The 24,797-nt window shown below is 38.6% G+C and overlaps 1 protein-coding gene across 24 annotated transcripts in view; it reads left to right on the forward strand.

The window, feature by feature from the left end:
• The window catches only part of OSBPL6 (oxysterol binding protein like 6), a 203,493-nt gene extending 195,892 nt beyond the window's left edge, over nucleotides 1–7,601 (forward strand). For all 24 annotated transcript variants that reach the window (XM_054478704.2, XM_063647645.1, XM_054478703.2 and 21 more), the window contains 5 exons: nucleotides 197–341; nucleotides 2,266–2,410; nucleotides 3,605–3,731; nucleotides 5,506–5,628; nucleotides 6,645–7,601. In XM_054478704.2, coding sequence (XP_054334679.1) covers nucleotides 197–341; nucleotides 2,266–2,410; nucleotides 3,605–3,731; nucleotides 5,506–5,628; nucleotides 6,645–6,753 — 649 coding nt within the window. In that variant the 3' untranslated portion in view covers nucleotides 6,754–7,601. The remainder of the gene's footprint in view (nucleotides 1–196; nucleotides 342–2,265; nucleotides 2,411–3,604; nucleotides 3,732–5,505; nucleotides 5,629–6,644) is intronic.
• The last annotated feature ends 17,196 nt before the right edge of the window (nucleotides 7,602–24,797 follow it).

The following is a 24,797-nucleotide window of genomic DNA, read 5'->3' on the forward strand; positions in this document are numbered from 1 at the left end:
TAGAAAGCACTTAAATGTTCCTTAAGTGAATTAACCACATCGTAAATACTTATGACCACAGAGAGAATTTCAAGACAGAAATGGGAGGAAAATGAGGGAAAAGGAAGCTTTGGCCAAAGAATATTCTCATTAGTAGAAACAGTTATATGTATTTGTGACCTTTGTTGTTTCTCATCAATGTTACATTCTTTACTAGGTACGGAGATTACTATGTGTGGAATAAAGTCACCACTTGCATACACAACATCCTCAGTGGGAGAAGATGGATAGAACATTATGGAGAAGTAACCATCAGAAATACCAAAAGCAGTGTTTGCATCTGCAAACTCACATTTGTCAAGGTAAATACTATCATACAACAGTAAAGGAAAATGAGTATAAAACACATCTTATAGAAGAAATAGAATAATCACCTTAAATAGCAGCAAGTGAATGTGTCCTGTATCATTGGTCCTTACGGACGTCTTAGATAAGAAAGCAGAACAAACTGATAGAGTTTCTCAAGGCATGCAAGTTTCTGAACATATGGAGGTCAAAAAAGGCATCATCTAAAACAGAAAAAAACACATTTCTTTTTAAAGAATTTTCTTTTGAAGTAGCCGGTCAGTCATTCACTAAGTAAAATTCCAGAAAACACTTCTTGACTATAAATCTTCTGGTTTATATTTCTGTTTCTCTTCCTGCTTGATTATGTGTTCAAGTGATCTGAATTTCGGGAACTCATTATAATGTTGTCATTTTCTGAAGACTCTTGATGTAGTCATGTAGATGATCACCACCAGTCAGTACACGCTTATCCAACCTTGCCGCTGTTATAATTCAAATAAGTTCAACAAGAAAAATTAGCCTCATTAACAAGAAAATATGTTGGGATAGAAATGCCCAAAAAGCACCATTTTCCCTCGGTTTCTCTGGTCTGAAGTGGAACATTCAGTATCACCGCCGTGTTTGTTTGGATGTGCTACAGAATTCAACGTAGTATGGAAACCCCACCCAGCTACCATACCTGTTCAATTCATGATCCCATTCTAATATGGTAAACAGGTAACATATTGGAGTCTTAAGACTCTAATATTTTCTTTTCTCAGTTAAATCCTTTTAAGCCATATTGGAAGGTTGTATTTATTTTAATTGAGTATCTTTATTTTAGCCCAAAATGTTTTCACTACCTTTTTTCTTAGAGACTCATAAGGTACCTAGAACTGAAGAGCCAAGATCACTATGTGCTCTGGCTGGGTGATGATGTAAATACTTACATTTGGCTTTGTGGGCTATGAGAAGCTGCAGTGCAGTCCTGTCTCTAACACTTGCAGAGCCTGTATAACTAACTAAAATATGTAAATCAAGCCTGTAAGCTATAAAATGGAATATGCTCTATTTCTTTGCCTTGACAAATTCACTTTTTATAACAAAGCCTGTGAGGCCAGGTTGGACCCTTCAGAACTCTGTGCTGTAACCTCGGCAATGTAGGACAGCCAGTCCTGGCCCACGGCCTTCCCTGCTTTCTTCCCACCTCTAGCTCTGTTTTGACTGCAAGGCGCCTCATACACACATATATAGGCAGGCCAGCCCACACATCTAAGCTCTGTTCACACCCCCACAAACAACCACCCTTGGCCACTCTTCAGACCTAAAGGTGCACACGCTGGTGGGTGGTCTGCCCTTGGGTGCCTGAATCCAAGGAAAAGGGCCTTGCCAGCTGTGGAATAAGCTTGGAGCTACTTGGACAAGGAATTCTAGGGTCCTGTATACTTGGGGCCTGATCTGGAAGGGGAATCATGGGGTCCAGGTAGGCAAACTCCCATAGACTTCTTATCTCCTGGGAAGGAGTATGGCTGGAAGGGCCACATGAGGGTCCTCCTGATAAAATTTGGCTATTTATAGATACTATGAAAATTATTTCACGAACAATTTCTGCAGCATGGCCAATTGAAATCTATTAAACTCCATGAGCAAGAGGAAAATTCAAAACAAGAGGAAAAAAAATTGCTAGCTTAGAAATTAATATTAGGTTCTTGGGATAGAAACTGAGCCTTCTCTGTGATAGCTACCATGTTACGCGTGGAATAGAGACCATCCCTTTCTTGAAAGTTAAGCTAACTCTTAGAAAGCCAGCCCTCCATATAAAACGTTTTGAGATTTCTGTATTTCTGAAAATGATTTGAATAAGGGACTTCAAGGCTAAGAAATTTTTCTATATGGAAAATACAGGGAATGGTGTTATTAAAGCCATCAAATATCACAATTGGGGTTTGGTTTTTCCAGGTGAATTATTGGAATTCTAACATGAATGAAGTCCAGGGGGTGGTGATAGATCAGGAGGGGAAGGCGGTGCACCGGCTGTTTGGAAAGTGGCATGAAGGACTCTACTGCGGTGTGGCCCCCTCTGCAAAGTGCATTTGGAGACCAGGTGAGAGTGGCCTGAGTGTTCTGCCAACAGGAGGGCACCATGGACAACAGAAGGGAAGGGAATATCAGGTCATCCTATGCAACTCATATTATGTTTCCTTTAAGAGTGAGATTAAAAGTGTAGATGCTTATGGCAATTATAGTGACATTCATACTTAACATAGAAGTTATACATAAGCCCCAATATTTGATATTTCATAATAAAGAATGTAGGCCAAGTCTCTGACAGGCAGTCAGAGATTGGGCTTCATGAAAAATTGCTCAAAGTGTAATGCCTACATTTGAAAAGCTAGGTATATTTATTAAAGACTTTAGATAATTGAAGTATACAAACTTAAAACCTTACTCATATTATTTATTCTCTGCTTTAATAAAACAAAGACTACAAACATTTATAATCCACAAATTCAATAACTCACCAGAATAAGTGATCTTTTCACTTGAGCCTCAAGAGGCAGCAATATGTTAACATTTAATAAAAGATATCAAAAGAGTTCTGATAGCACATTAGCATATAATTGAATATCAAGTATAAATGGAACAAGTATCCACATGACATTTATTGTCACTGGAATTTTGTCAGTTAATCCTTAACTAAAATTAGTTGTTAGTTTCCTAAGAGACATCAATGAGTATTTAAATTTCCTGCTAGTAGAGTGGCTAGTTTATTCATTCCGCAACTATTTATTGAGTGCTGGCTGTACATCAGGCTTTATTCCAGGAGCTCGGGATACATCAGTGAGCAACACATACAAAGATCATGCCTTCAAGTTTAGTTAAAAAGTGGCAAAAAATATTAATTTGCATCTGCATATTTTTCTTTTCTAAAAGGAAGCAAACAAGTGTTTCTGGTGAACTCTTAATGTTCGTAGTTAATTGCCATAGTATTTAGTTAACCAATTGAATATTCAAGAGAAATATTATGGAGTAGTTTAGCTAATGAAGACTACTATATGTGCAGTTTTGTTTGAAAGACAGGATTGTATTAAATATATGAATCTGTCCATTCTGATCATCAACACAAAGTTTCCTACCTAGGAATATCACCAATTTAATTCACTTGAAAAAATGTATAATCTTGTGTTTATGACTACAAATTTGGTGTTAGTGTGGATATTAAGCACTAGGGTAAGTCAGCTTCTTCCAGTTCCATAAACCTTTTGCCTCTCACAGTGGTTCTTTGGCCTCTTTCCAGGTTCCATGCCAACCAACTATGAGCTGTACTATGGCTTCACAAGGTTTGCTATTGAGCTCAATGAGTTAGATCCAGTACTGAAAGATCTCCTTCCACCAACAGACGCCCGGTTCCGGCCAGATCAAAGGTGAGGATGGCAGTGGTATTTAATATGCAGACTATGGCTGGGTGCAGTAGCTCATTCCTATAATCCCAGCACTTAAGAAGGCTGAGGAGGGAAGATCACTTGAGGTCAGGAATTCAAGACCAGCCTGGGCAATATAGTGAGACTCTGTATCTTTAAAAAAAAGAAATTAAAGATTAGCTGGGTGTGGTGATGTATGCCTAAAGTCCCAGCTACTAGGGAGGCTGAGGTGGGAGGATCACTTGAGCCTAGGATGTTGAGGCCACAGTGAGCCATGATTGTACCATTGTACTCCAGCCAGGGCAACAGAGGCAGACCCTGGCAAAAAAAAAAAAAAAAAAAGGCAGACTATTATGGCTTGGGGCTTTAGAGGTCATTGTGACTTATTTTTACTACCATCATGTATTTTTATTCAATCCTTTCTTCATTCCCTTATTCACTCAGCAATATTTGAGTTTTCTATGCTAGGAAAAGCAGTATTCATAGAATGATCATAACAGATTGTCTCAGCACATAGTTCCCCACAGAAGATAAGATAACAGAGATGTTTTTTAACAAAGTTTCTCCCTCCCCCTAAAATTTACCAAAGGTCTGCAAATTTGTGAACTCTTTCTTAAATATATAATCAGTCCTCACCCAGTGTTTTTGACCTTTTTACTTCTATAACTCTGTAACATGGAGTATCTTTTAAACTGAAAAATAATAGAATAAGTTACAGAGGCACTCAGAAATGCTTTGAGTGCAAGTGTGCAATTTGCCCAATGTGGTTCTGATCCCACAGAGTATGAGATGTACTCAAAATACAGTACCTTTAATACCTTCTGATTCTTAGTTTTTTATTCTTGTGTAGTTCTGAACTCATGATGTCCATTCCTATGGAATTCATTTTACTTTTCCCAAAAATTCTATATGCCGTACAAATTCCACTCAAGATCAATTTTCTGTTTCCCATGTATTTGTGGCTTTATCTACCATCTGCCAAAATGCTCTCAGTTTTGAATGTTCTACTATTTAATTCTCTTATATTTTCCCCTCTCTCTCTAGAACATGTTGTCTCACTATTTGACATTCAAATTTATTAATAAACTTCCTGTCCAATGTATAGCATATTATATTCCTGTTCTTTGCTCTCATTTTGAAATGTAAGCATTCGTAAGTCACCATTCAGTCTGCTTTTTCCTTCTCAATTCTATTTCAGTATTCCTTTTCTGAATTTCATTTACTATTCATTTCACATCCTGTGGCCTTCTGTAATTTTCCCCATTACCTTTTCTTTTCTCATCAGTTTTACCCTCTCCAGTAAAACAGGAAAGCTCCTTCCCTCTCAGCCTGTTCTCAAAACAGATGGAGAATAGCCAGTTACCATCCTCCATTCTATGGCCTTTTAGCAAAAGCTTTCTGATAATATAGAAAAGGAACATGGTTATGACTTCATGCTCTTCTCACCCTGGACTCTGCAGTCGTCCTGAAAATCTCAAGTTATAGAACCCTAGACAGCATAGAAAAGTCTTCAAGGCCAAACCACCCACCTTTCACTGATACTGCTGATTACAGTAATTCAGTTCATGTACGTAGAAAATATTTAAATCCTGGGAGGCAGAGGTTGCAGTGAGCTGAAATCACACCACTGCACTCCAGCCTGGTGACAGAGCAAGACTCCGTCTGTTACTGTGTGGTATTTATGTTCATAGCAATTAGAAAACAATTTTGTGCAAATGAGGTTTTTTCCCCCAGAAAAGAGGATAATATGTTAAAATATCAACTGCTTTCTGCTTAGATTTTTGGAAGAAGGAAGTTTAGAAGCTGCAGCATCAGAGAAGCAAAGAGTAGAGGAACTCCAGAGATCTCGGAGACGATATATGGAAGAAAACAATCTTGAACATATACCAAAATTTTTTAAGTAAGTCAGTTAACTCCCATAGCAAGTTCATGTTTTGCAAATGTTTGCCACAGGCCATGAGAAACTCCAGTTAAATGAAAATAAAACGGGTAAATGGATTTTGGTATCTTTGCTTTTGGCAGTGAAAATATTGAATCGATTTTGCACTTATGAGAAGTTAGTAACTATAAAAAGAAATTTTTTCTACAGCTCTTCTCTTTTCATGGGCAGCAGAAAAGAGTGAGCATCTCGCCCAGAAGGCTCTTTGTCCTTCAGCTGCACTCTTTAGAATGGTGGAAACTGGTTCCCACTCCCTTAGCCAGGGACTGAACCGGACCCCACTGCCCACAAGATCATCCTGGCTTTTCTTAGGATTTCATTTTATTTCTATCACACAAAGCTTGCGGGTGTTTAGATTTGGTCTCTCTGTGGTATGATAGTAGGTGATTATTACAGGATTATTTGCAGGATTATATATACATCACACAGATTAATCTGAGGTTTCCAAATCCATCTGTTGCCCTCCAGAGCCAGGACAAAAAGCTCAGGGTAACCTTATCTCCTTTAGACTTGTCCTCTCGTGACTGCCCTGGGGTAGAAATGCAGCCTTGCCCTTCAGATGTCTAAAGCGTGCTCCTTGGACATGGGCCCGGCAGGGGCTCTTAAAGCTACTGATATTGCATACTTTTAGTGAAGGAGAAATGATTCTTGTGGGTCTGGGACCTGAAGCTCTTAGTTACAGTATTTGTATATGCTTTGTTGGGGGCTATTCACTTTCTACCCCTGCCAGGAGGTAATTGGTTCCTGCCCTCAGTTCCTCTCCCCCTGGCCCTACCTACTTCCATTTCACACATTTAACAACAAAAATGACTTCACTTCTGGTCAAAAATAGTCACATCATCAGTAGTTAGCAGATAAGACACTAACTGGCTTACAAAACACTGCTTATATGTCCATGTCTAATCTATAGGAGAGGGTCCTATTTAAGGTTACCTCGATGTGATTCGTGACTAATGTTGATGTTTATATTTTCACAGAAAAGTTATTGATGCCAATCAAAGAGAAGCCTGGGTTTCTAATGACACCTACTGGGAGCTTCGAAAGGACCCTGGGTTTAGCAAAGTAGACAGCCCTGTTCTTTGGTAGACTGGCAATGTAGAGCTAGCCAACATATCACATTCTGAATGAATAAATAACTATGCACAATTATGTTTCTTATAGCTATGTATGGTTTCTGGGTTGACTGAAAACCTACCATTTGCTTTTCTATTCATCTTTATAATGGACTTTCAGAAGTGCATTAGACAAGGCCCCTAACCACTTTGGGATCCTTTCTGTTTTGCTGCAACCATATTCCTTAAAAAAAAAAAAAAAAAAAAAAAAATCCACACCATCCTTGGAAAGCAGAATAAAAGAAGCAGAATATAAAATCCAAAGTCTGACCAGTTTGTAAAGAAAAACAAATGGTAACTGGTGCTTAAAGCTGATCAAGAAAGTTAACAACAACATAGAAACCACACAATTGTTCCACTGTCTGGAAGCACCATCCCCTATCACAGGACTCCTGGGCCACAAGCAATCGGTCAGTGCAGACTTCAAGTGTGTCTGTTTGATGTGGTGTGATTGTGCTGGCCTTGTTGAAAAAGATGTGATGCTTCTCAGAACCTGTTCCATCTGTATGCCATTGTTCATGCCTTAAGAAATGCAAAGATGTACAATAAATCATTTTTTAAATGTGTGCTCATAGGTTTATGTGAAGAACAGATTTTTTGAATCATGGCATGATTCATTTTCTCAATCAGAACAATTATGAGACTAACTTAAATGGGTTTTTTAAAAGTGAACAACACGTGCTTTACTTTGATAAGTCAGTTACCATATTGTATGTCTGAAGGGAACGAAGGAAAAGGTGTGCTAAGTAGGTCTCTGTATTTACATGGCTCGTTAATTTCCTGTCCTGCGTCCAGATAATAAACCATCCCTCTTCCACCTAACCTCACAGTGTGCCCTATTATTTGGAAAAATCTGTCTTTGATTTGGACATTTGGTCATCAGTGTTAAAACCTTAAAAGGAAATAACAAAAAGCATATGAAATTCCTGTGTGGGCTTAGTAGTACTATAAATCTAACTGTTTTTGAGTGAAGCACCATGTAATCCATGTCTCAATCCCATGCCTACTCCACTGACACTAGTCGAATTCCACTGAGAACAGAAGCAAGAATGCTAGTAGTTTATTTGCATTGTTTAAATGAATTCTATGCAAAATCATATTTCAAATTTTCATCAAGTGATTCCATATGGTACATGACTACATATTAAGCATTTACCTTGCTATTGGCAAAGATATGAAACTTAAGCTAAGGAATGTATCCATCCCGAAGCAGGAAAGCAGAAGTGTGTTTTGCATACTTCAGGATTTGTTTTTCCTCCACTAATATACAGAGGCTTTCGCAGAAAACTTGCATCAGTATTCCTAAGTTTCTGCACGTAGATGACTATATAAATGCCTGTATGTTTTTTTAAAAATATCTCCTCAGAGATTTTCCTAGGGAATTATAAAATTACATATATTTTATTGTTAGTTAGATGTTTATTCTTAGATTCTTACCATTAGAATTTAAGTGTTATTTAAAACTCTGATACAGTTACAGACACTTTACATTTTATTATGAGGTATTGATTTTAGTAGTATTTCTCCTCAGCAAAGCATTCCTAATAATGGCTAATACACCGTCAAATGAAAAACTGCTGATGAGAGCGTAAGGGAAAGCGCTAACATTTCCACTAGATGGCGCAATGTTTTATTTATCCAAAACTCATCCCTTGCATCTGAGTTTTTATGTTATGTGTACAGTTTGCATTAGCTTAGAATGGAATTTCATTCTCAGGTAAATTTTCGAATCCATCACCAGATCTAAGCATTCTGCTTCAACAATACCCTCTCTATTCCTCTCATTCCCATTTTAAATCCATAGGTGGCTTGCCCTGCGGCAGTAAAATCTTCCCCTTGATATTGATTCTTTTTCTGCTCATTCATCTTGATGTTCTTTTATCTGCATCCTGAGATACATGTCGTTAATTTTAATAAGAATCCTATTGACTTCCTCATGGAAGTCTGTTCTCCTATGGTTGATAAAGCTTTAAATACTATTTAAAGTGGTTCTGGTCTGTACTTACTAGCACTTCCCTGAACAGTCTCAAAATAGCCTAAACATAAGAAAATAATCCTGCAAAATAAAGGTTTTTACAAGCAGAGATGAAGGAAAGGGAGCATCAACTGACCATCAGATGTGGTATCAGGCAGCTGGAAGAGGACCCAGGACCCATCAGGGAAGCAACGACTGTACTTAGCAATTTGGGTTATAATTACAAAAAAGAAAAAATAGTAGAAAGGATCTTTACCAGACAGTAAGGTCATGGTACAAATCAGGTGAGTGAATGTTGGTCAGAGGTAGCCTGACACTCTGATGAGGACTTCAAGATGAGAATGAGAAAAATGTCAATTAAAATCACTACATTTGATAATATCTCAGATTTAGAATCTCTTTTGGGATTCAGATAGTCTGGTTATTCCAATTCAGGTGTTCAGTTAAGTTTTAGTTACTATTCCTATAATACCCAGTTCACTAATATCATATCTCCTGTGGAATATTCATTGGTGCGATGGCCTCATCCCCTTTTTTACTTTTTATTGACATGGTGGTTATAAAATTATGAGACTTACTCTATTGGAATTTTCATCTACATAGTATTTGGGCTGTCAAGACTAAATAGCAAAAGGGTAGAATATTAGATCATTCTCTTAATAAGACCTGATTTATTCCTTAGGATGTTATACAAACCTTTTTATTTCAGGCCTACTTTCTTGTTTTTTCCTGAAAGGATCTAGGATAGAGGAGAACATAATATGCCTGTATACTTCTCCCATGGTTTATTCATAAGCTGCTTCATCTCATTGGAGATGGTCATTAAGGAGAGCAGTAATAAGTGACGATGATTCTGAGGACTTGGCTAGACTGAGCAGATCAATGGCACACACCAGCACTGGTAGAGGCCGACCAGAGAAGCTCATCGATTCCATGTGCTGCCACCCAGGGTGCAGATTTACTCTCTTTTGCTGTTATTTTATTGTTTTTCTTAAGTCATTGCTTTTCATGGATTATTTTAAAAATACCTACCGCATAATTTTCAGGCAATTGTAAAAATAAACCTTATTTAAGATAACTTTTAATGGTACATATCAACTATATGTGGGAAAAAAATGCAATTTTCTGGGCAAGAGAAACCAAGGGATTTTCAATATATGAGATGCCAGGTTGTCAATTTTCTAAACCTTTTCCTCTAGATTATTCTGGCCCTAGGCCTTTCAGCGACCCCACTAATCAATTATTAGATCCTGCCCCAAGGAGCAGTGGCTTGGGGGCTGAATTTAGGGAGGAAAACCTGATTAAACTGTTTTGCTTAGTACTGGTTACAGCTGTAGCTGGAGAAGAGTTTATAATCATAAAGTACATTTTTGTTATTACCTTGTGGATTTTAATTATCCATCTTGTCTAATCTTGTTCTCTGTCATCCTAGATAATGAGGTGTTTGTGGGAGCAGAGCTCTGCACACACCAGGGGATGTAATAAATGTTTGCACTTGGCCCAGTATATTATGAATGTGGCACAGTAAATAAAGTTTGTGTACAAAATATTAGTTTATTTCTATGGGAGCCATTATGTTCAGGATATATAAAATGTATCTAATTAAACAATTTTGAATCTATTTTGTGCTCTAGAAATGTTCTTTTGGGGAAAGATGGAAAGAAATGTATAAATGGAGTTAAGATTAAAGTGTTTGGGGGTTTTTTCCCCCCCAAAACTTCCCAGTTGTTTAGAAATAGTACTATCCAAAGTAGGATTCGATCCTGTAAGTCCTAATTGAATTTCTTTTGTAAAACTGATACGTTTAAACTGTACATTGCATAATCATTTTGTTAAACTAAACCTTTGTTTAATACATAATTGTAAGAGCATATATTTGTTATTAAATTGAAAGACCTTTTTTTGTAGCTTTGCTTTTAAAGAAGATGGCAAATTATCTAAGAAAGACTTAGCTTTAATACGTCCAAAATGAGATCTAAAGAAGGAGGTCTTTAAAAATTGTTGTGCTGGACCAACATGTCCAACATCTTAAGCAAATGAGGCTTCATGATTAAGGCAGCTTACAGATAAGTGGAAAAGAACTTACCTGTCATATGCATCCTTTTGTTTTCCAAAACAACATCTGATTTAGTTCATTTTCTCCAGCCTTGCTCCTAACATAGTGAAGGGCATAGATACACATGTATGTTCTTTTGCACTGTGTCATTGTTTGTAAAATATACAGTATTTATGTACAGTCTCAGAGACATTCAATATTGAAAACCACTTCAGTTAGCCTCCTAGTGAATACTATTAATTTTTCATGGATTACATATTACCATATTACCCCATAAATACATTTTATTAGTTACTTTGGTATCTCCAAATTGGTAAGAAAAAAAAAACATAAAACAAAAATGTTCTTATTTTCTGCAATTTTTTTTTCTAGCCATTCCTTCCTCCCAAATAGAAGTGAGGGCAATTGTAGAGAGAGGAATATTAAGTTTTCATAAAGCAAAGTATCATCTTATTTGTGTTCCACTTGTTTCTTCTAACACTTAATTCATAAGGTGAGCAACTGAACTTCTTAATACTGTTAATGAGAGAATATGCTAGAACTATTACTTCTTTTATCTTAGACACCCACTTTCCCTTAATTCTCATCTATTTAGTTTTTTAATAAAATTGTTGCTAGAATTTTTTGTCTTTTCAAGTTCTTTCTTTGTTAATTTTATTGATATTGCTGTACTTTTTTTTTTTTTTTTTTTGAGACAGAGTCTTGGGTGCTCTGTCACTCAGGCTGGAGTGCAATGGCACAATCTCGGCTCACTGCAGCCTCCGCCTCCCAGGTTCAAGGGATTCTTGTGCCTCAGCCTCCCAAGTAGCTGGGTTTACAGGCGTGTGCCACCATACCTGGCTAATTTTTGTATTTTAGGTAGAGACAGGGGTTTTGCCATGTTGGCCAGGCTGGTCTCGAACTCCTGATCTCAAGTGTTCCACCCACCTCAGCCTCCCAAAGTGCTGGGATTACAGGTGTGAGCAGCCGCGCCTAGCCTCAAGTTCTTTTTAAAGCTTTATTAAGGTATAACTGACATATAATACACTTCACATATTTGAACAGTACTTGATACAGTTTGATGTATGTATATACCCCTGACATAATCAAAATAGTGAACATATCTATCACCCCCAAAAGTTTCCCCTGCCCCTTTGTAATCCTTCCCCATCCTCCATCCTGAGGCAACCATTGATCTGCTTTTTTTATTTTTAAAAGTTAGCATATTTTCTTATATGTATTGCATATGGGATTTTTCTAGAAGGCCACGTGCATATGCACCCTCCCCTTCCATTACCCCGGTATCTGCCATCAAGTAGTAACATGTTGTAAGAGAAAGAATCCCATTAAGTCCTAGTTCTGGTAGCCCGGTACAAATTTTAGATTTTCCCCAAAAAATGAAAAATTATTTTAAAAATTTAGATTTGAAATGCTTAGAAAACAATCATTTATTTTTTATATCAAAATGTCCAAGTAAATTAATGGATTGATTTCCATGCTTTGGGAGTCCAAAATAATGCTAACGCATCTGGTGATGTAACACCACTTGGTGGTGGCGCTGAGGAAACCCTGGGAAGTGTTTTTCTCTTCTGTGTAATGAAAGACTCACTGACAAAGCCGTCGGGATCCAGAATGACTGCTCTTGAAATGATATTTTGATGATGATGATCAGAGAAATAGCCTATGCTGATTTATTTATCATCCCCCCACCCCAACCCCACTTTTGTGTCACAAGCATTTGAAACACCCAGTGTTCAAGAATGCTGCTTTTCCAATTCTCCTAATATCCTCTCTCCCCATCTGGAAACAAAGTTACTAAACCTAGTTTTGAAAAAGCAATGGAAATGGAAGTGTCCGGTGAACTTACTGGTGGTTGTGCAAGTTGAAAGCTTATTCCTTATATCCTAAGCCTAAAAGCCTTATTCCTTATATCCGGAGCCTAAAAGTTTGCTCAAAAGTAGAAAACTTTCCAGACAAGATCACATACAAAATGGTTAACATGAAATGCTAATGAAGAAATAAGGCAAGAATGAACACAAAAGAAATGGAATCTGGGGGAAAAAAAGTAGGTTCTCTAACCGGGGCAGGGATCTTGCTTCTTGGGGGCATATGGATGGATCCCAGGTGGGCCACGAAAATCATCTTGGATATTTGTTTACAGGCTGATTCCTGAGTTTCCCTCCAAAGATTCTGAGTCCACAGATCTAGGGTGTGGACCGAGAATCCTCATTGTAACAAGCACCCTCTGCCCCCAGGACATTTTAAGGTAGATGGAGAACTAAGGTGAGAGTGTGCCAGCTAAATACTATTTCCTTTGTCCCTGTGCCTCAGTCTTTTTTGTTTGTTTTTTTTTCATATGACACTCAGTAGGAAAGTCTAGTTCAAGAACCGGAAACTGAGCCGGGCATGGTGGTGCGCACCTGTAGTCCCAGCTACTCAGGAGGCTGAGGCAGGAGGATGGCTTGAGCCTGAAGCCCATGCCGCTGTGAGCTATGATTGCACCACTGCTGTGAGCCTGGATGACAGAGCAAGTTCCTGTCTTTAAAAAAAAAAAAAAAAAAAAAGTAATAAAAAAGACATTTAAAAAAAAAATTAGAGCTCAGTGACCTGTGACTCGCTTTGCCACTTTGTCATTTTCTTGACTTCTGTCCCAACGCCAGCACTGTAATATGGAGATAAAGAATGGGGAGGACAGAACTCTGAAACCTAAAAGGCAAGATTTTTGCTAAACCGGAGAACATAAAAATACATTCCTACAGGCAATCTAACCAGCCAGATAACCAGAAGTTTACTCTTCAAAGCCAAGAATCAGTACCCCCACCTCACCTTCCATTCTCTCTTAGGCTTTGTCTATGTCTCTAAGGGGAGTTTTTCAGTTGACTGATGAGGTCCTGACTGATAGGGAAACATGCAGGGAAATCCTGTGGCAAAGCACACTCTTGATCACCTACTTAACAAGAAGGTCTAGCAGGACATTCTTGATCCAGGTCAGCTTCTTCCCTGAAAATAATATATATTTTTAATTTCTGTTTGAAAAAACTCCACTGTGAAATTACTCTGCTTCTATTAGAAGGTATGAAGGCAGTAGTTACGTACTGTTCGTTTGCATACGGTCATTTTGAGATAGAAAAATTAAATTTTTTTAGGAATAGAATTTCAAGCAACTTTCTATGAAAATACAGCTTGTGGTTAAATTTCCTAATGAAAGAGGAATTATTCACTGAAAAATTTGTCTAATCTGTGCCACCTCAAAATAAGAATTGTGCCTCTTCAATGAATGTTGTATATGAGAATGTTACATTTGTAACAGCACAGGAAACTCAATAAATTTTAAATAAATTATATAAAGAAAGAGTTTTTTTTGTGTACAGTATGTCCTGATGACTTTTCTAAATTACTAATTTTACAAAAATTACTAAATTTGCCAAATATTTTTATCTGTTTGAAGCAAGAGACTTCAGATAGGATATAAAGCTTGAGTACTTATATCTGACTATATTTCCAGGTCTTCTTCATGTGTTTTCAAATCAAATATGTTTTCAAATCAAATACTAAAAGACAGATTCTTTTCCTGAATTTTGAACTGAATTTTCCTGAATATTAAAAGACTTAAGGCTGGGCGCCGTGGCTCACGCCTGTAATCCCTGCACTTTGGGATGCCAAGGCGGGTGGATCACCTGAGGTCAGGAGTTTGAGACCAGCCCGGCCAACACGGTGAAACCCCGTCTACTAAAAATGCAAAAATTAGCTGGGTGTGGTGGTGCATGCCTATAATCCCAGCTACTCGGGAGGCTGAGGTAGGAGAATCACTTGAACCCAGGAGGCAGAGGTTGCAGTGAGCTGAGATCACACCACCGCACTCCAGCCTGGGAGACAGAGCAAGACTCCATCTCAAAAAATAATAATAATAATAAATAAACAAAAAAAGACTTAGAGTTGCCTTCAGTTTCCCATGTTTCTAGATTACGGGAGAAAAGCTATAGTTCATGAAGTCTGCAGGAAACTCACAGTCACTTAGATGAGAGTTTCTTCCATCTTGGTCTCTTGGGAAAGTTCTAGGGATTCATTTACATTCATTCAATAATTCTCCCTTTGGGAATAGAGATTTCGTGGCGGGTATTTTCTATCTGTCAGTGGTGAAAACATTTTCAATAAAACAATGACGATGTGTTTAGTTTGTTATCTGTACAGGTATTATAAGTAGATGATTTATCAGTCTTAATCTCCAAGTCTCCAATTTCTTCAAAAGAAGTAGAGGAAGAAATATTTTCAGAGTGTCAAAACAACATACCAACTGTTTGGTTAACTGGAATCCCAAAATCCGTTTTTTGTAAAACAAACATTGGTAGTCAACCTATTTCAATCCTGCTGGAATGTGATAAACTCACATGCTCTGGGGCCTTTCTACAGCCTGGCCCCACTGTGGTGCATTTATGGGCTGGTACCCAGCCTATCCTGACACTGCCCAATCACAGAAATGTGAGGACCTTGTAATATCACATCCTAGGGATAAGTTCCTAGGGCTCTACTGAGCAGAAACTTTGATGTGGTTGGCAAGAACACACAAAGAAGTCAGTCTTGTCTCCTTTTCTTTGTACACACCAGAAGCTATCAGCTTAGAGGGAAGGGGGAGGTGGCGAGAGAAGATTGAGAAAATGCTAAACACTTGAAATGACAAAGAAATGCCCCCATCCCCTTTGCCATATGTACTTAAGTAACTGGGAAGCAAATTGAAAATAGAGAGACATAATAGATGAAACTTTAAGTTGCATAGTTTGTGATTATACAATCACAGTTGCCATAAGTCAGTTTTCCTGCCCAATTATAAAATCATGCCAGAGAATTAATCTCTTATAAAAGTGCATATAGCCCCAGTTACATTAAACTATTGCTGGTTGTAGGTAGTGGTTTCTTGGTTTTGTTTTAGCTTGCTAAGTACGGAATTGGAGGATACAATGGGATAAACACAACTGAATATGTGACAACAGTTTGTTGACTCAGAGAGAAAGCCATCAGATGGCAAGGGTTGACCATTGAAGGATGTGGGTTGGCCTGACTCAGAACTGCATGGCCTGTCTGGCAGCTGCTTGGCCAGGCAGCTGTGCAATGTGGACAGCTGTCTGTCTGGGGAAGACCAGCCTGCTTCAACGGCACAGGTTCTGCTAACATGCCAACAGGGCTGTTTTCTCTTTAAAACAATGGGTTTGATGGGTTGGGAGGGAGTGAAAACTATAAAAATAAATCTCTACCAGGAAGCTCTCAAGTCTCTTAACGAGGTCATCCATATAGCAAGTACTCCAAGGTATAAATAATGAAAGCTCAGTATTTCCTACTTATTCCTGAAATTGTCCATCATTTTTAAAGTTTACCAAGAGTAAACTTCCCAAATGTAACAGCTTAGTACTTTACCCTTCAAATTCAGATTTATAAAATTTTAGAAGAGAAATATGAGTGAGAATTTTTCTTTCAAAGAAAATCAAACCACCTCACATTCAACCCTTCTCTTCCTTAAGATTCTCCTCCAAAATACTTAATTTTCTACTTCATTCTCTCATAACTTTCTATATGTTAGCATAGTATTTTTTGGTTATTATTTTTTAAGCTGCTCATCTTCTCCAATTGCTTTTTTATTATTATCATTTGAGACGGAGTCTCACTGTGTTGCCCAGACCGGAGTGCAGTGGTGCAATCTCGGCTCGCTGCAACCTCCATCTCGTCTCGCGGGTTCAAGGGATTCTCCTACCTCAGCCTCCCGAGTAGCTGGGATTACAGGCATGCGCCACCACGCCCGCCTAATTTTGTGTTTTTAGTAGAGATGGGGTTTCTCCCTGTTGGTCAGGCTGGTCTCGAACTCCCGACCTCAGATTATCCGCCCGCCTCGGCCTCCCAAAGTGTGAGGAGTAATAATTTAAATGTGTTTTAACCCATTGCAGTTATTATTTTTACTGATGCTTAAATTGTCTCCTCTTTGGCCAGTGGGAACCTCATTAATCAGCTCCTGAGCCTCTTGACACTGTGGTGCAGTGGTTCACACCTGTAATCCCAGCACTTTGGGAGACCAAGGAGGGCATATTGCTTGGGCCCAGGAATTCGAGACCAGCCTGGGCAATGTAGCAAAACCCTGTCTCTACAAAAAATACAAAAATTAGCTGGGTGCGGTGGCATGTGTCTGTAGTCTCAGCTACTTGGGAAACTGAGGCAGGAGGATCTCTTGAACCAGGGAGGTTGAGGCTGCTGGGAGCCAAGATCATGCTACTGCACTCCAGCCTGGGGTACAAAGTGAGACTCCGTCTCTAAATAAATAAATAAGCCAGCATGAGCTTATTAGAGATCTACATTTTACTTTTAGTTTAGAGACTTGGTCTCACTCATATACTTAGCAGTATATGAGTATATGCATACAATGAACAAGATTCTCACTTAACACATGATTAAGTCTGAAAAAAAAAAGTGAAAACCTTAACAATATCCTCTCTCTCTCTCACAGACCCTTGCAGGAGTCAATATAACTAAATACCTCCTAAAATTTCAAGGAGAGTAGCCATGGGGCTTGATGATAAGACAAAGTATGCTCAGACTGAGGGGCTGAGGACAGCCAGATCCTTCCAGTCCTATGGGAGAAGCAGTTGATGCTACTGCTCAGCTACTTGGTGTGTTTGTTGTGCTGTGGTCTGTGCCTCGGCATGCAAGGTACATGAAGCAGGGTCAATGAAAATTGTGGAAAGTTATAGAGTACGTAGAGGCTTAACAGTCTTATGGAAGAGTATATAACAGTCCGTTCACTCTTGCTATAGTGATTCTAGTATTTATTGCATGGTGAAAGTCTACAACTGTTCATTTATTTTCTCGGTTGATAATAATTTTTTTTGTTGTTAACGAGACAGAGTCTTGCTCTGTCACCAGGCTGGAGTGCAGTGGCGTGATTGCAGCTCACTGCAACCTCTGCCTCCTGGGTTCAAGCAATTCCCCTGCCTCAGCCTCCCAAGCAGCTGGGACTACAGGCACACGCCACCACACCCAGCTAATTTTTGTATTTTTAGTAGAGATGGGGTTTCTCCATGTTGGCCAGGCTGATCTCAAACTCCTGACCTCAGGTGATCTGCCTGCCTCAGTCTCCCAAAGTGCTGGGATTATAGGCATGAGCCACAGCGCCCGGCCCAATAACAATTTTTTGTTTGTTGTAAGAAGCTAGCTTTTAAAAAAAGGACACATGTAATAAGAGATAGAGTACTGAATATTTGTTTTTTAAGAAAATTGATAGCTACTTCGGAGGCTGAGGCAGGAGAATCACTTGAACCCTGGAGGTGGAGGTTGCAGTGAGCCATTACACTCCAGCCTGGGCAACAAGAGCAAGACAACGTCTCAAAAAAAAAAAAAAGAGAAAAGGAAAAGGAAAAGAAAATTGATAAAGGATATGTAATTTGTACCAAGTGCTCATCAATGTTTACCATCCACTATTGGTCATTTCATCCATCATGAAATCAATGATGGGAAGCAGAGGAAGACCACCCAAATGAGGGCAGAGGTTACTGACTCAGAGCTAGCTATAGCAAGAGTCAGCCTCCATCACTTGCATTTGGCAGAGACTCAAAGGCAGGAAAGAGAATAGTCAAGCTCTATATTTTAAGCAATTTCAGATATATATGGTTTGGACGTTGTTGGCAGGAAGAGATGCAGGTGGGCTAACTGGAAGCAAGGCCTCTTAGGTGTTTGGTTTAGGGAGCATGTTTGACTTTCTCTGGTTGGTCCTGAGTTGGAAGAGGGGTTAAAAACAGGGAAGCTGACAGCCATTGAACAAGTCCTGACTGTTCTGGACTGATTGTTGTAGGAGTTGTAATACGGTTTCCTGGACCGGTTACTGTAGAGCAAACTTGCCCAACCCAAGGCCTGTGGGCCACATGTGGCCCAGGACAGCTTTGAATGCGGCCCAACACAAATTCATAAATGTTTTCTTAAAACATTATGAGATTTATTTTACTTTTTTTTTAGCTCATCAGCTCTCATTAGTGTTAGGGCATGTTATGTGTGGCCCAATACAATTATTATTCTTCCAGTGTGGCCCAGGGAAGCCAAAAGTTTGGACACCCCTGCTGTAGAGGTTGTGGGTAAGAGTTCTATTGTCATATATGATGTGGCCTTGTCTGTTTGTATATTCAGTCTCTAACTTGAAAACCAGATTTAAATCTTGTGAATAAGCCATAGCATGTATTTGAAAAGTTAGTTGTTATTTTAAGAACATCATGCCTAAAGATGGTGATTTGACACATACAGCAGCAGAAGGGGCTTTGTTTTTTTGTTTTTGTTTTGTTTTGTTTTTTGAGACAGATTCTCACTCTTTTGCCCAGGCTGGAGTTCAGTGGTGAGATCTTGGCTCACTGCAACCTCCACCTCCAGGGCTCAAGCATTTCTCATGCCTCAGCCTCCTGAGTAGCCGGCACTAGAGGCATGCACCACCATGACTGGCTAATTTTTTGTATTTTCAGTAGAGAGAGGGTTTCACCATGTTGCCCAGGCTGGTCTCAAACTCCTGACCTCAGGTGATCTGCCTGCCTCAGCCTCCCAAAGCAGAAGGGGCATCATAGCATTCCGTGAAGCATGAGTTTCATTCAGGTCACATGTCTCTACTTCTAAATTACTTTTACTCATTTTTTAATCCAAGTTTCGTGTGTGTACATTAACATGAAGTAATAGCTGTTAGTGTGTTGGCTCCAAGAGCAGAAGAACTTTGCAGATAGTTAAATAATTGCAATTTTATACCACTGGCATAAGATGCTTCAAATAGAAAATCAACTGAAGTAATTCCAAAAGTGGTTCAATTTTTTTTCATCCAATTTATGAAATCAAAGTAAAACTTTTAGAAGTTAATTGTGTCAAAATAAAATATCTGACACTATTTTGTGAACGTTACTAAAAATTCAGTTCAAAAGTTCAACTGTGCTGTGAAGATGCAAATGTTGGTGGGTATAGCATTGTGGTAAAAGCAATGTTCTTATTAAGAAAACTTCAAGGCAAAAATATACTAGATATAAAATAAGAAAAAAATATGTATATACTAGATTTTGGCTATAGTATAAACATAATTCAAACCTGTGTTCAAACAAACTGAGAAATCTTACCAATGAAAGTAGCTGTCACATTTAACAAATATTTATATAATTTCCAGTATACGTAATCAAATTACAAAATTTTTCTAGCAAAATTGATACTCAATTTTTAAAATCCCTGAAGTTTTCAGCATAGTTATATACCTTTTTTACTATCTATCATCAATTGAATTTTAAAATATTTGAGCCTTTGAAGTACTACTTTGTAAATCATCCTAAGTATCTTACAATGGTATTGAACTTTTATGTAACAAGTCCCCTAAATTTTGGTTGTACTTTGCACAAAATCAGTTAGAAATTGTTAATCTAAATATTCCATGAATAGCATGCTAAAAACTTCAGTTTTTGAAGCTTTTAATGAATTGCAATTAGTGAAAAACAAAACTTCCAAACAGGATAACACTACATTTTATTCCTTCACAGAAGACAGGAACTGAATAAATTAAATGATGAGGGCTCAAACAATGTAGACATAATCTTAAAATTTTCTAACTGGACTTTGGAATGTTGAGACTTATAAGAATCTTTTGATCTAGTTCTTATTTTTAATTGGATACATTTATATTCTTCATTCGAATGGAATAAAATCAAGACCGCCCAATGGTTTTGCAGCATTTAAATTGACAAAACATTCAAAAGAATCTGGAGACAATTTATTTGACATATTTTGTCTTGTCAAAACTATTTGTTGCTTCAGGCATTCTGATGAATGGCAAAAGGACAATTCTTGTGAAAATATTTAGGCTGAAATTTTACACATTTCACAACAAAAACTATTTTAGAATATCCCCCATTTAGCAGGATTTGCCCCAAATTTACCAAGTACTTCAGCACTTGCAGAGAGAGAGTGGTTTCTCAGTTAAAAATATTATTATGGTCTACTGTGAAGAAACAATTGAGGATGTAAACAATCCCAAAATTATTAACCATAAAACACAACGTCAAAGAACACTGCAGGCAATTTTAAGAAGAAAATGAAAAATAATAAGACCAGACACACACTTCAGAAAATGCCAGTGATACAATATTAGAGATACATCTAAGTAACTGATTAGTGGACACAAGTATGTACCAAAAGTTATTATTCTGTTGAGCTTTTTTAATGTTCAGATAATCAATATGAATACATTTTTAAATTTGTTTTTAAATCCTTGAATATATATTCTTTTTACAAATAAAACTTTCTAAATTTTCTAGATTTTTATTTTTTAAAAAAGAATTTTTTCTTTGAAAATTGAACACAATTTTTATAAGTCCACCAATATAATAACATGAATTTGTTGGTCAATAAATATTTTTTTAAATACAAAATTATAATGATGTTTAGCACCTCCTCAAAAGTGTCTGGTTTGGACAGTAAGTCACACAATTAATCTACATATCTGTAGCCCCCTCTCTTTCTAAAATTAGGTTCCTTGAAAACTTCTATGGTCATCAGTTCTCCCAGGGTTTAGGTCCAAAAAGAGGATTTTTAAAGGATAAGAAACCTACAACTCAACAACAAAAAAGCAAACACTTTATTTAAAAATGGGCAAAGGACCTGAATAGACATTTATCCAAAGAAGATACACAAATGGCCAACAAGCACTTTAAAAGGTGCTCAACATCACTACATTACATTACGGAAATGCAAATCAAAACCACAATGAGATGCCACATCACAGACAGTAGGATGGCTACTATAAACAAATGAACAAATGGAACACAAGTGTCGATGAGATTGTGGAGAAATTGGAACCCTTGTGATCTACTGATGGCAATGTAAAATGGTGCACCTACTGTGGAAAAGAGTATGACAGTTTCCCAAAAAATTAAAATAGAATCACCATATGATCCAGCAATCTCACCTCTGGGTATATACCTACATCAGTTTCCTAGGGCTGCCATAGCAGAAAACCATAGACTGAGTGACTTAACTGAAACTTATTTTCTCACAGCTCTGAAGACTAAAAGTTCAAGATCAAGGCATCAGTAGGTGTGGTTTCTTGGTGGTCCCTTGGCCCACACAAGTATCTGGTGTCTCTCAGTGTGTCCAAATTTCCTCTTATAAGGACATCAGTCAGATTGAATTAGGGCCCACCCTAAGGACCTCATTTTAACTTAATTACCTCTACAAAGGCCCTGTCTCCAAATACAGGCACACTCTGAGATACTGGGGATTAGGGCTTCAACATAGGAATTTTGTGGGGACATTCAGCCCATGACAATATCCAGAAGAATTGAAATCAGGGTTTTGAGGAGATATTTACACACCCATATTCACAACAGCCAAAAGGTGGAAGGAAGTAACCCAGGTGTTCACTGACTGAAGAATAAACAAAATGTGGTATATACATAAAATGGAATATTATTCAGCCTTAAAAATGAAATAAATTCTGATGCATATACGACATGGATGAACCTTGAGGATATTATGCTAAATGAAATAAGTCAGGTACAAAAAGACAAATAGTGTATGATTCCACTTATATGAGGTACCCAAAGTAGTTAAATTCATAGAAATAGAATGTGTAATAGAAAAGTGGTTTCCAGGAGATAGGAGGAGTAGAAAATGGGACATTAGTATTTAAAGGGTACATACAGAGTTGCAATTTTGCAAGAGAAAGAGTTCTGGAGATTGGTTGCACAACAAAGTGAATGTACTTGACACTACTGAACTGTGCACCTAAAAATAGGATGGTAATTTTTTTTTTCGAGATGGAGTCTTGCTCTGTCGCCCAGGCTGGAGTGCAATGGAGTAATATCAGCTCACTGCAACCTCCGCCTCCCAGGTTCTAGCGATTCTCCTGCCTCAGCCTCCTGAGTAGCTGGGACTGTAGGTGAGCACCACCATGCCCAGCCAATTTTTGTATTTTTAGTAGAGATGGGGTTTCATTCACCATGTTGGTCAGGCTGGTCTCGAACTCCTGACCTCATGATCTGCCCTCACCTCGGCCTCCTAAAGTGCTGGGATTACAGGCGCGAGCCACCATGCCCAGCCTAGGATGGTAAATTTTATGTTATGTGTACTTTACCACAAGTAAAATTTTTAAATAAAAAAAATGACATCTATCTATATCCATGTTGTACCATTGTTAATTTCCTTGTTTTGATATTGCACTATATTTATGTAAGATGTAACCACTGAAGGACTTGGTGAAAGGTACAGGGACATCTCCATACTACCTTTGCAACTTCCTGTGAATCTGTAATTAGTTTAGAGCAAAAAGTGTTAATTTCATGCTTGTGTTAAAAAAAAAAAAAGGAAGTTACAGACTGCCAATCTTTTGGACCAGGATAATAGAACTTTACGAACACAGAGATTAAAGCCTATTTAACCACAGTTTGCCCATGATGGTAACTTTGATCAGAAAGAATCTCACAAGCTGGGACCCAACAGGACCAAGTAATCCATGTCATGATTATTACAAGTTATCAGCCTTGCAGGGAAGTGGAATTTACAAGCTTTCCCTTTGGCATGGGGCCTAGGTGATAGCCTCCTATTTAGCACAGTCCCCAGCAATAATTACCCTGCATGTCAAAGGCCTCATTTCCCCAAAACAGTAAACCATAAAATATAGCCCAGATTCTCTCCATGTATATCACTCAATATCACACCATAGAGGCATATAACTGATAGTATTGCCTCTGGCCCATGCCAAATTGCAAGTGGTAGATTTTTTTTTTCCTTCCGAATTAAGAAACACAAGATTTACCCCTTTTCTTGGAAAAGTGTTAAGAGTCCAGCACCCCCAATAACTAGGGTCTACAAATGTCTAAAAGTTATTAATCTTGGTCTGTCTTAACTACCAATTCTCTTAATTTGGGTAACCTCAATTTTTGTTTTTTGTTTTTTGGTTTTTGGTTTTTTTTTGAGACAGAGTCTCGCTCTGTCGCCCAGGCTGGAGTGCAGTGGCGCCATCCGGGCTCACTGCAATCCCCGCCTCCCGGGTTCAAGCGATTCTCCTGCCTCAGCCTCCCTAGTAGCTGGGATTACAGGCGTGCACCATCACACCCAGCTAATTTTTGTATTTTTATTAGAGACGGGGTTTCATCATGTTGGCCAGGCTGGTCTCGAACTCCTGACCTCAGGTGATCCACCCGCCTCCGCCTCCCAAAGTGCTGAGATTACAGGCGTGAGCCACTGCACCTGGCCTGGGTGACCTCAGATCCTTAAATGAAGGGATTGGAGGTAACATCTAGGATTTTATCTGTCTTCTATGATTCAAACCCCAAATTCTCCACTGCAATGACTGCTTCTGGAATAAATATTCCTGGTTGCCTGTCTCTGAAAAAAAGCTCTCACATAAGGCTAATGAGAGGGGAAACTAAGGCAGGATCTCTCCTTTCAAGACCACATAGGGTTGTTTAATAAGCGCGCAAAGTAGAGACATATTTACCCATTCACCATGAAAAAACACCCCTATAAAGGGCCCAATACCTGGGCTTAATAGCTTCATTTCTTGTGTGATCTTGCAGTATACATCAAAAAATTAACAAATAACATCCAGTGACATGATCTTGGCTCACTGCAACCTCCGCCTCCCGGGTTCAAGCGATTCTCCTGTCTCAGCCTCCCTAGTAGCTGAGATTACAGGCATGCACCACCACACCCGGCTAATTTTGCATTTTTAGTGGAGACGGAGTTTCTTTCTCCATACTGGTCAGGATGGTCTCTCTCGAACTACCGACCTCAGGTGATCAGCCCGCCTTAGGCCTCCCAAAGTGCTGGGATTACAGGGGCGAGCCACCGCGCCCGGCTCCCCCACCGGCAATTTCTAAAATGTATCTGTCTCCTCCCAAGCCCTTGTTCCTTCATTCCCCACCCGGGGCAGATTCAGACAAGCATTTCAGTTCCTAAGCCGCGCGGTGCTCCCAGCTCCCGCGCCTCTGGGCGGCCCACACCCCTCCCAATCCCCTCCTCC

Source organism: Pongo pygmaeus, chromosome 11, assembly GCF_028885625.2.
Source record: "Pongo pygmaeus isolate AG05252 chromosome 11, NHGRI_mPonPyg2-v2.0_pri, whole genome shotgun sequence".
NCBI classification, from domain to species: domain Eukaryota; kingdom Metazoa; phylum Chordata; class Mammalia; order Primates; family Hominidae; genus Pongo; species Pongo pygmaeus.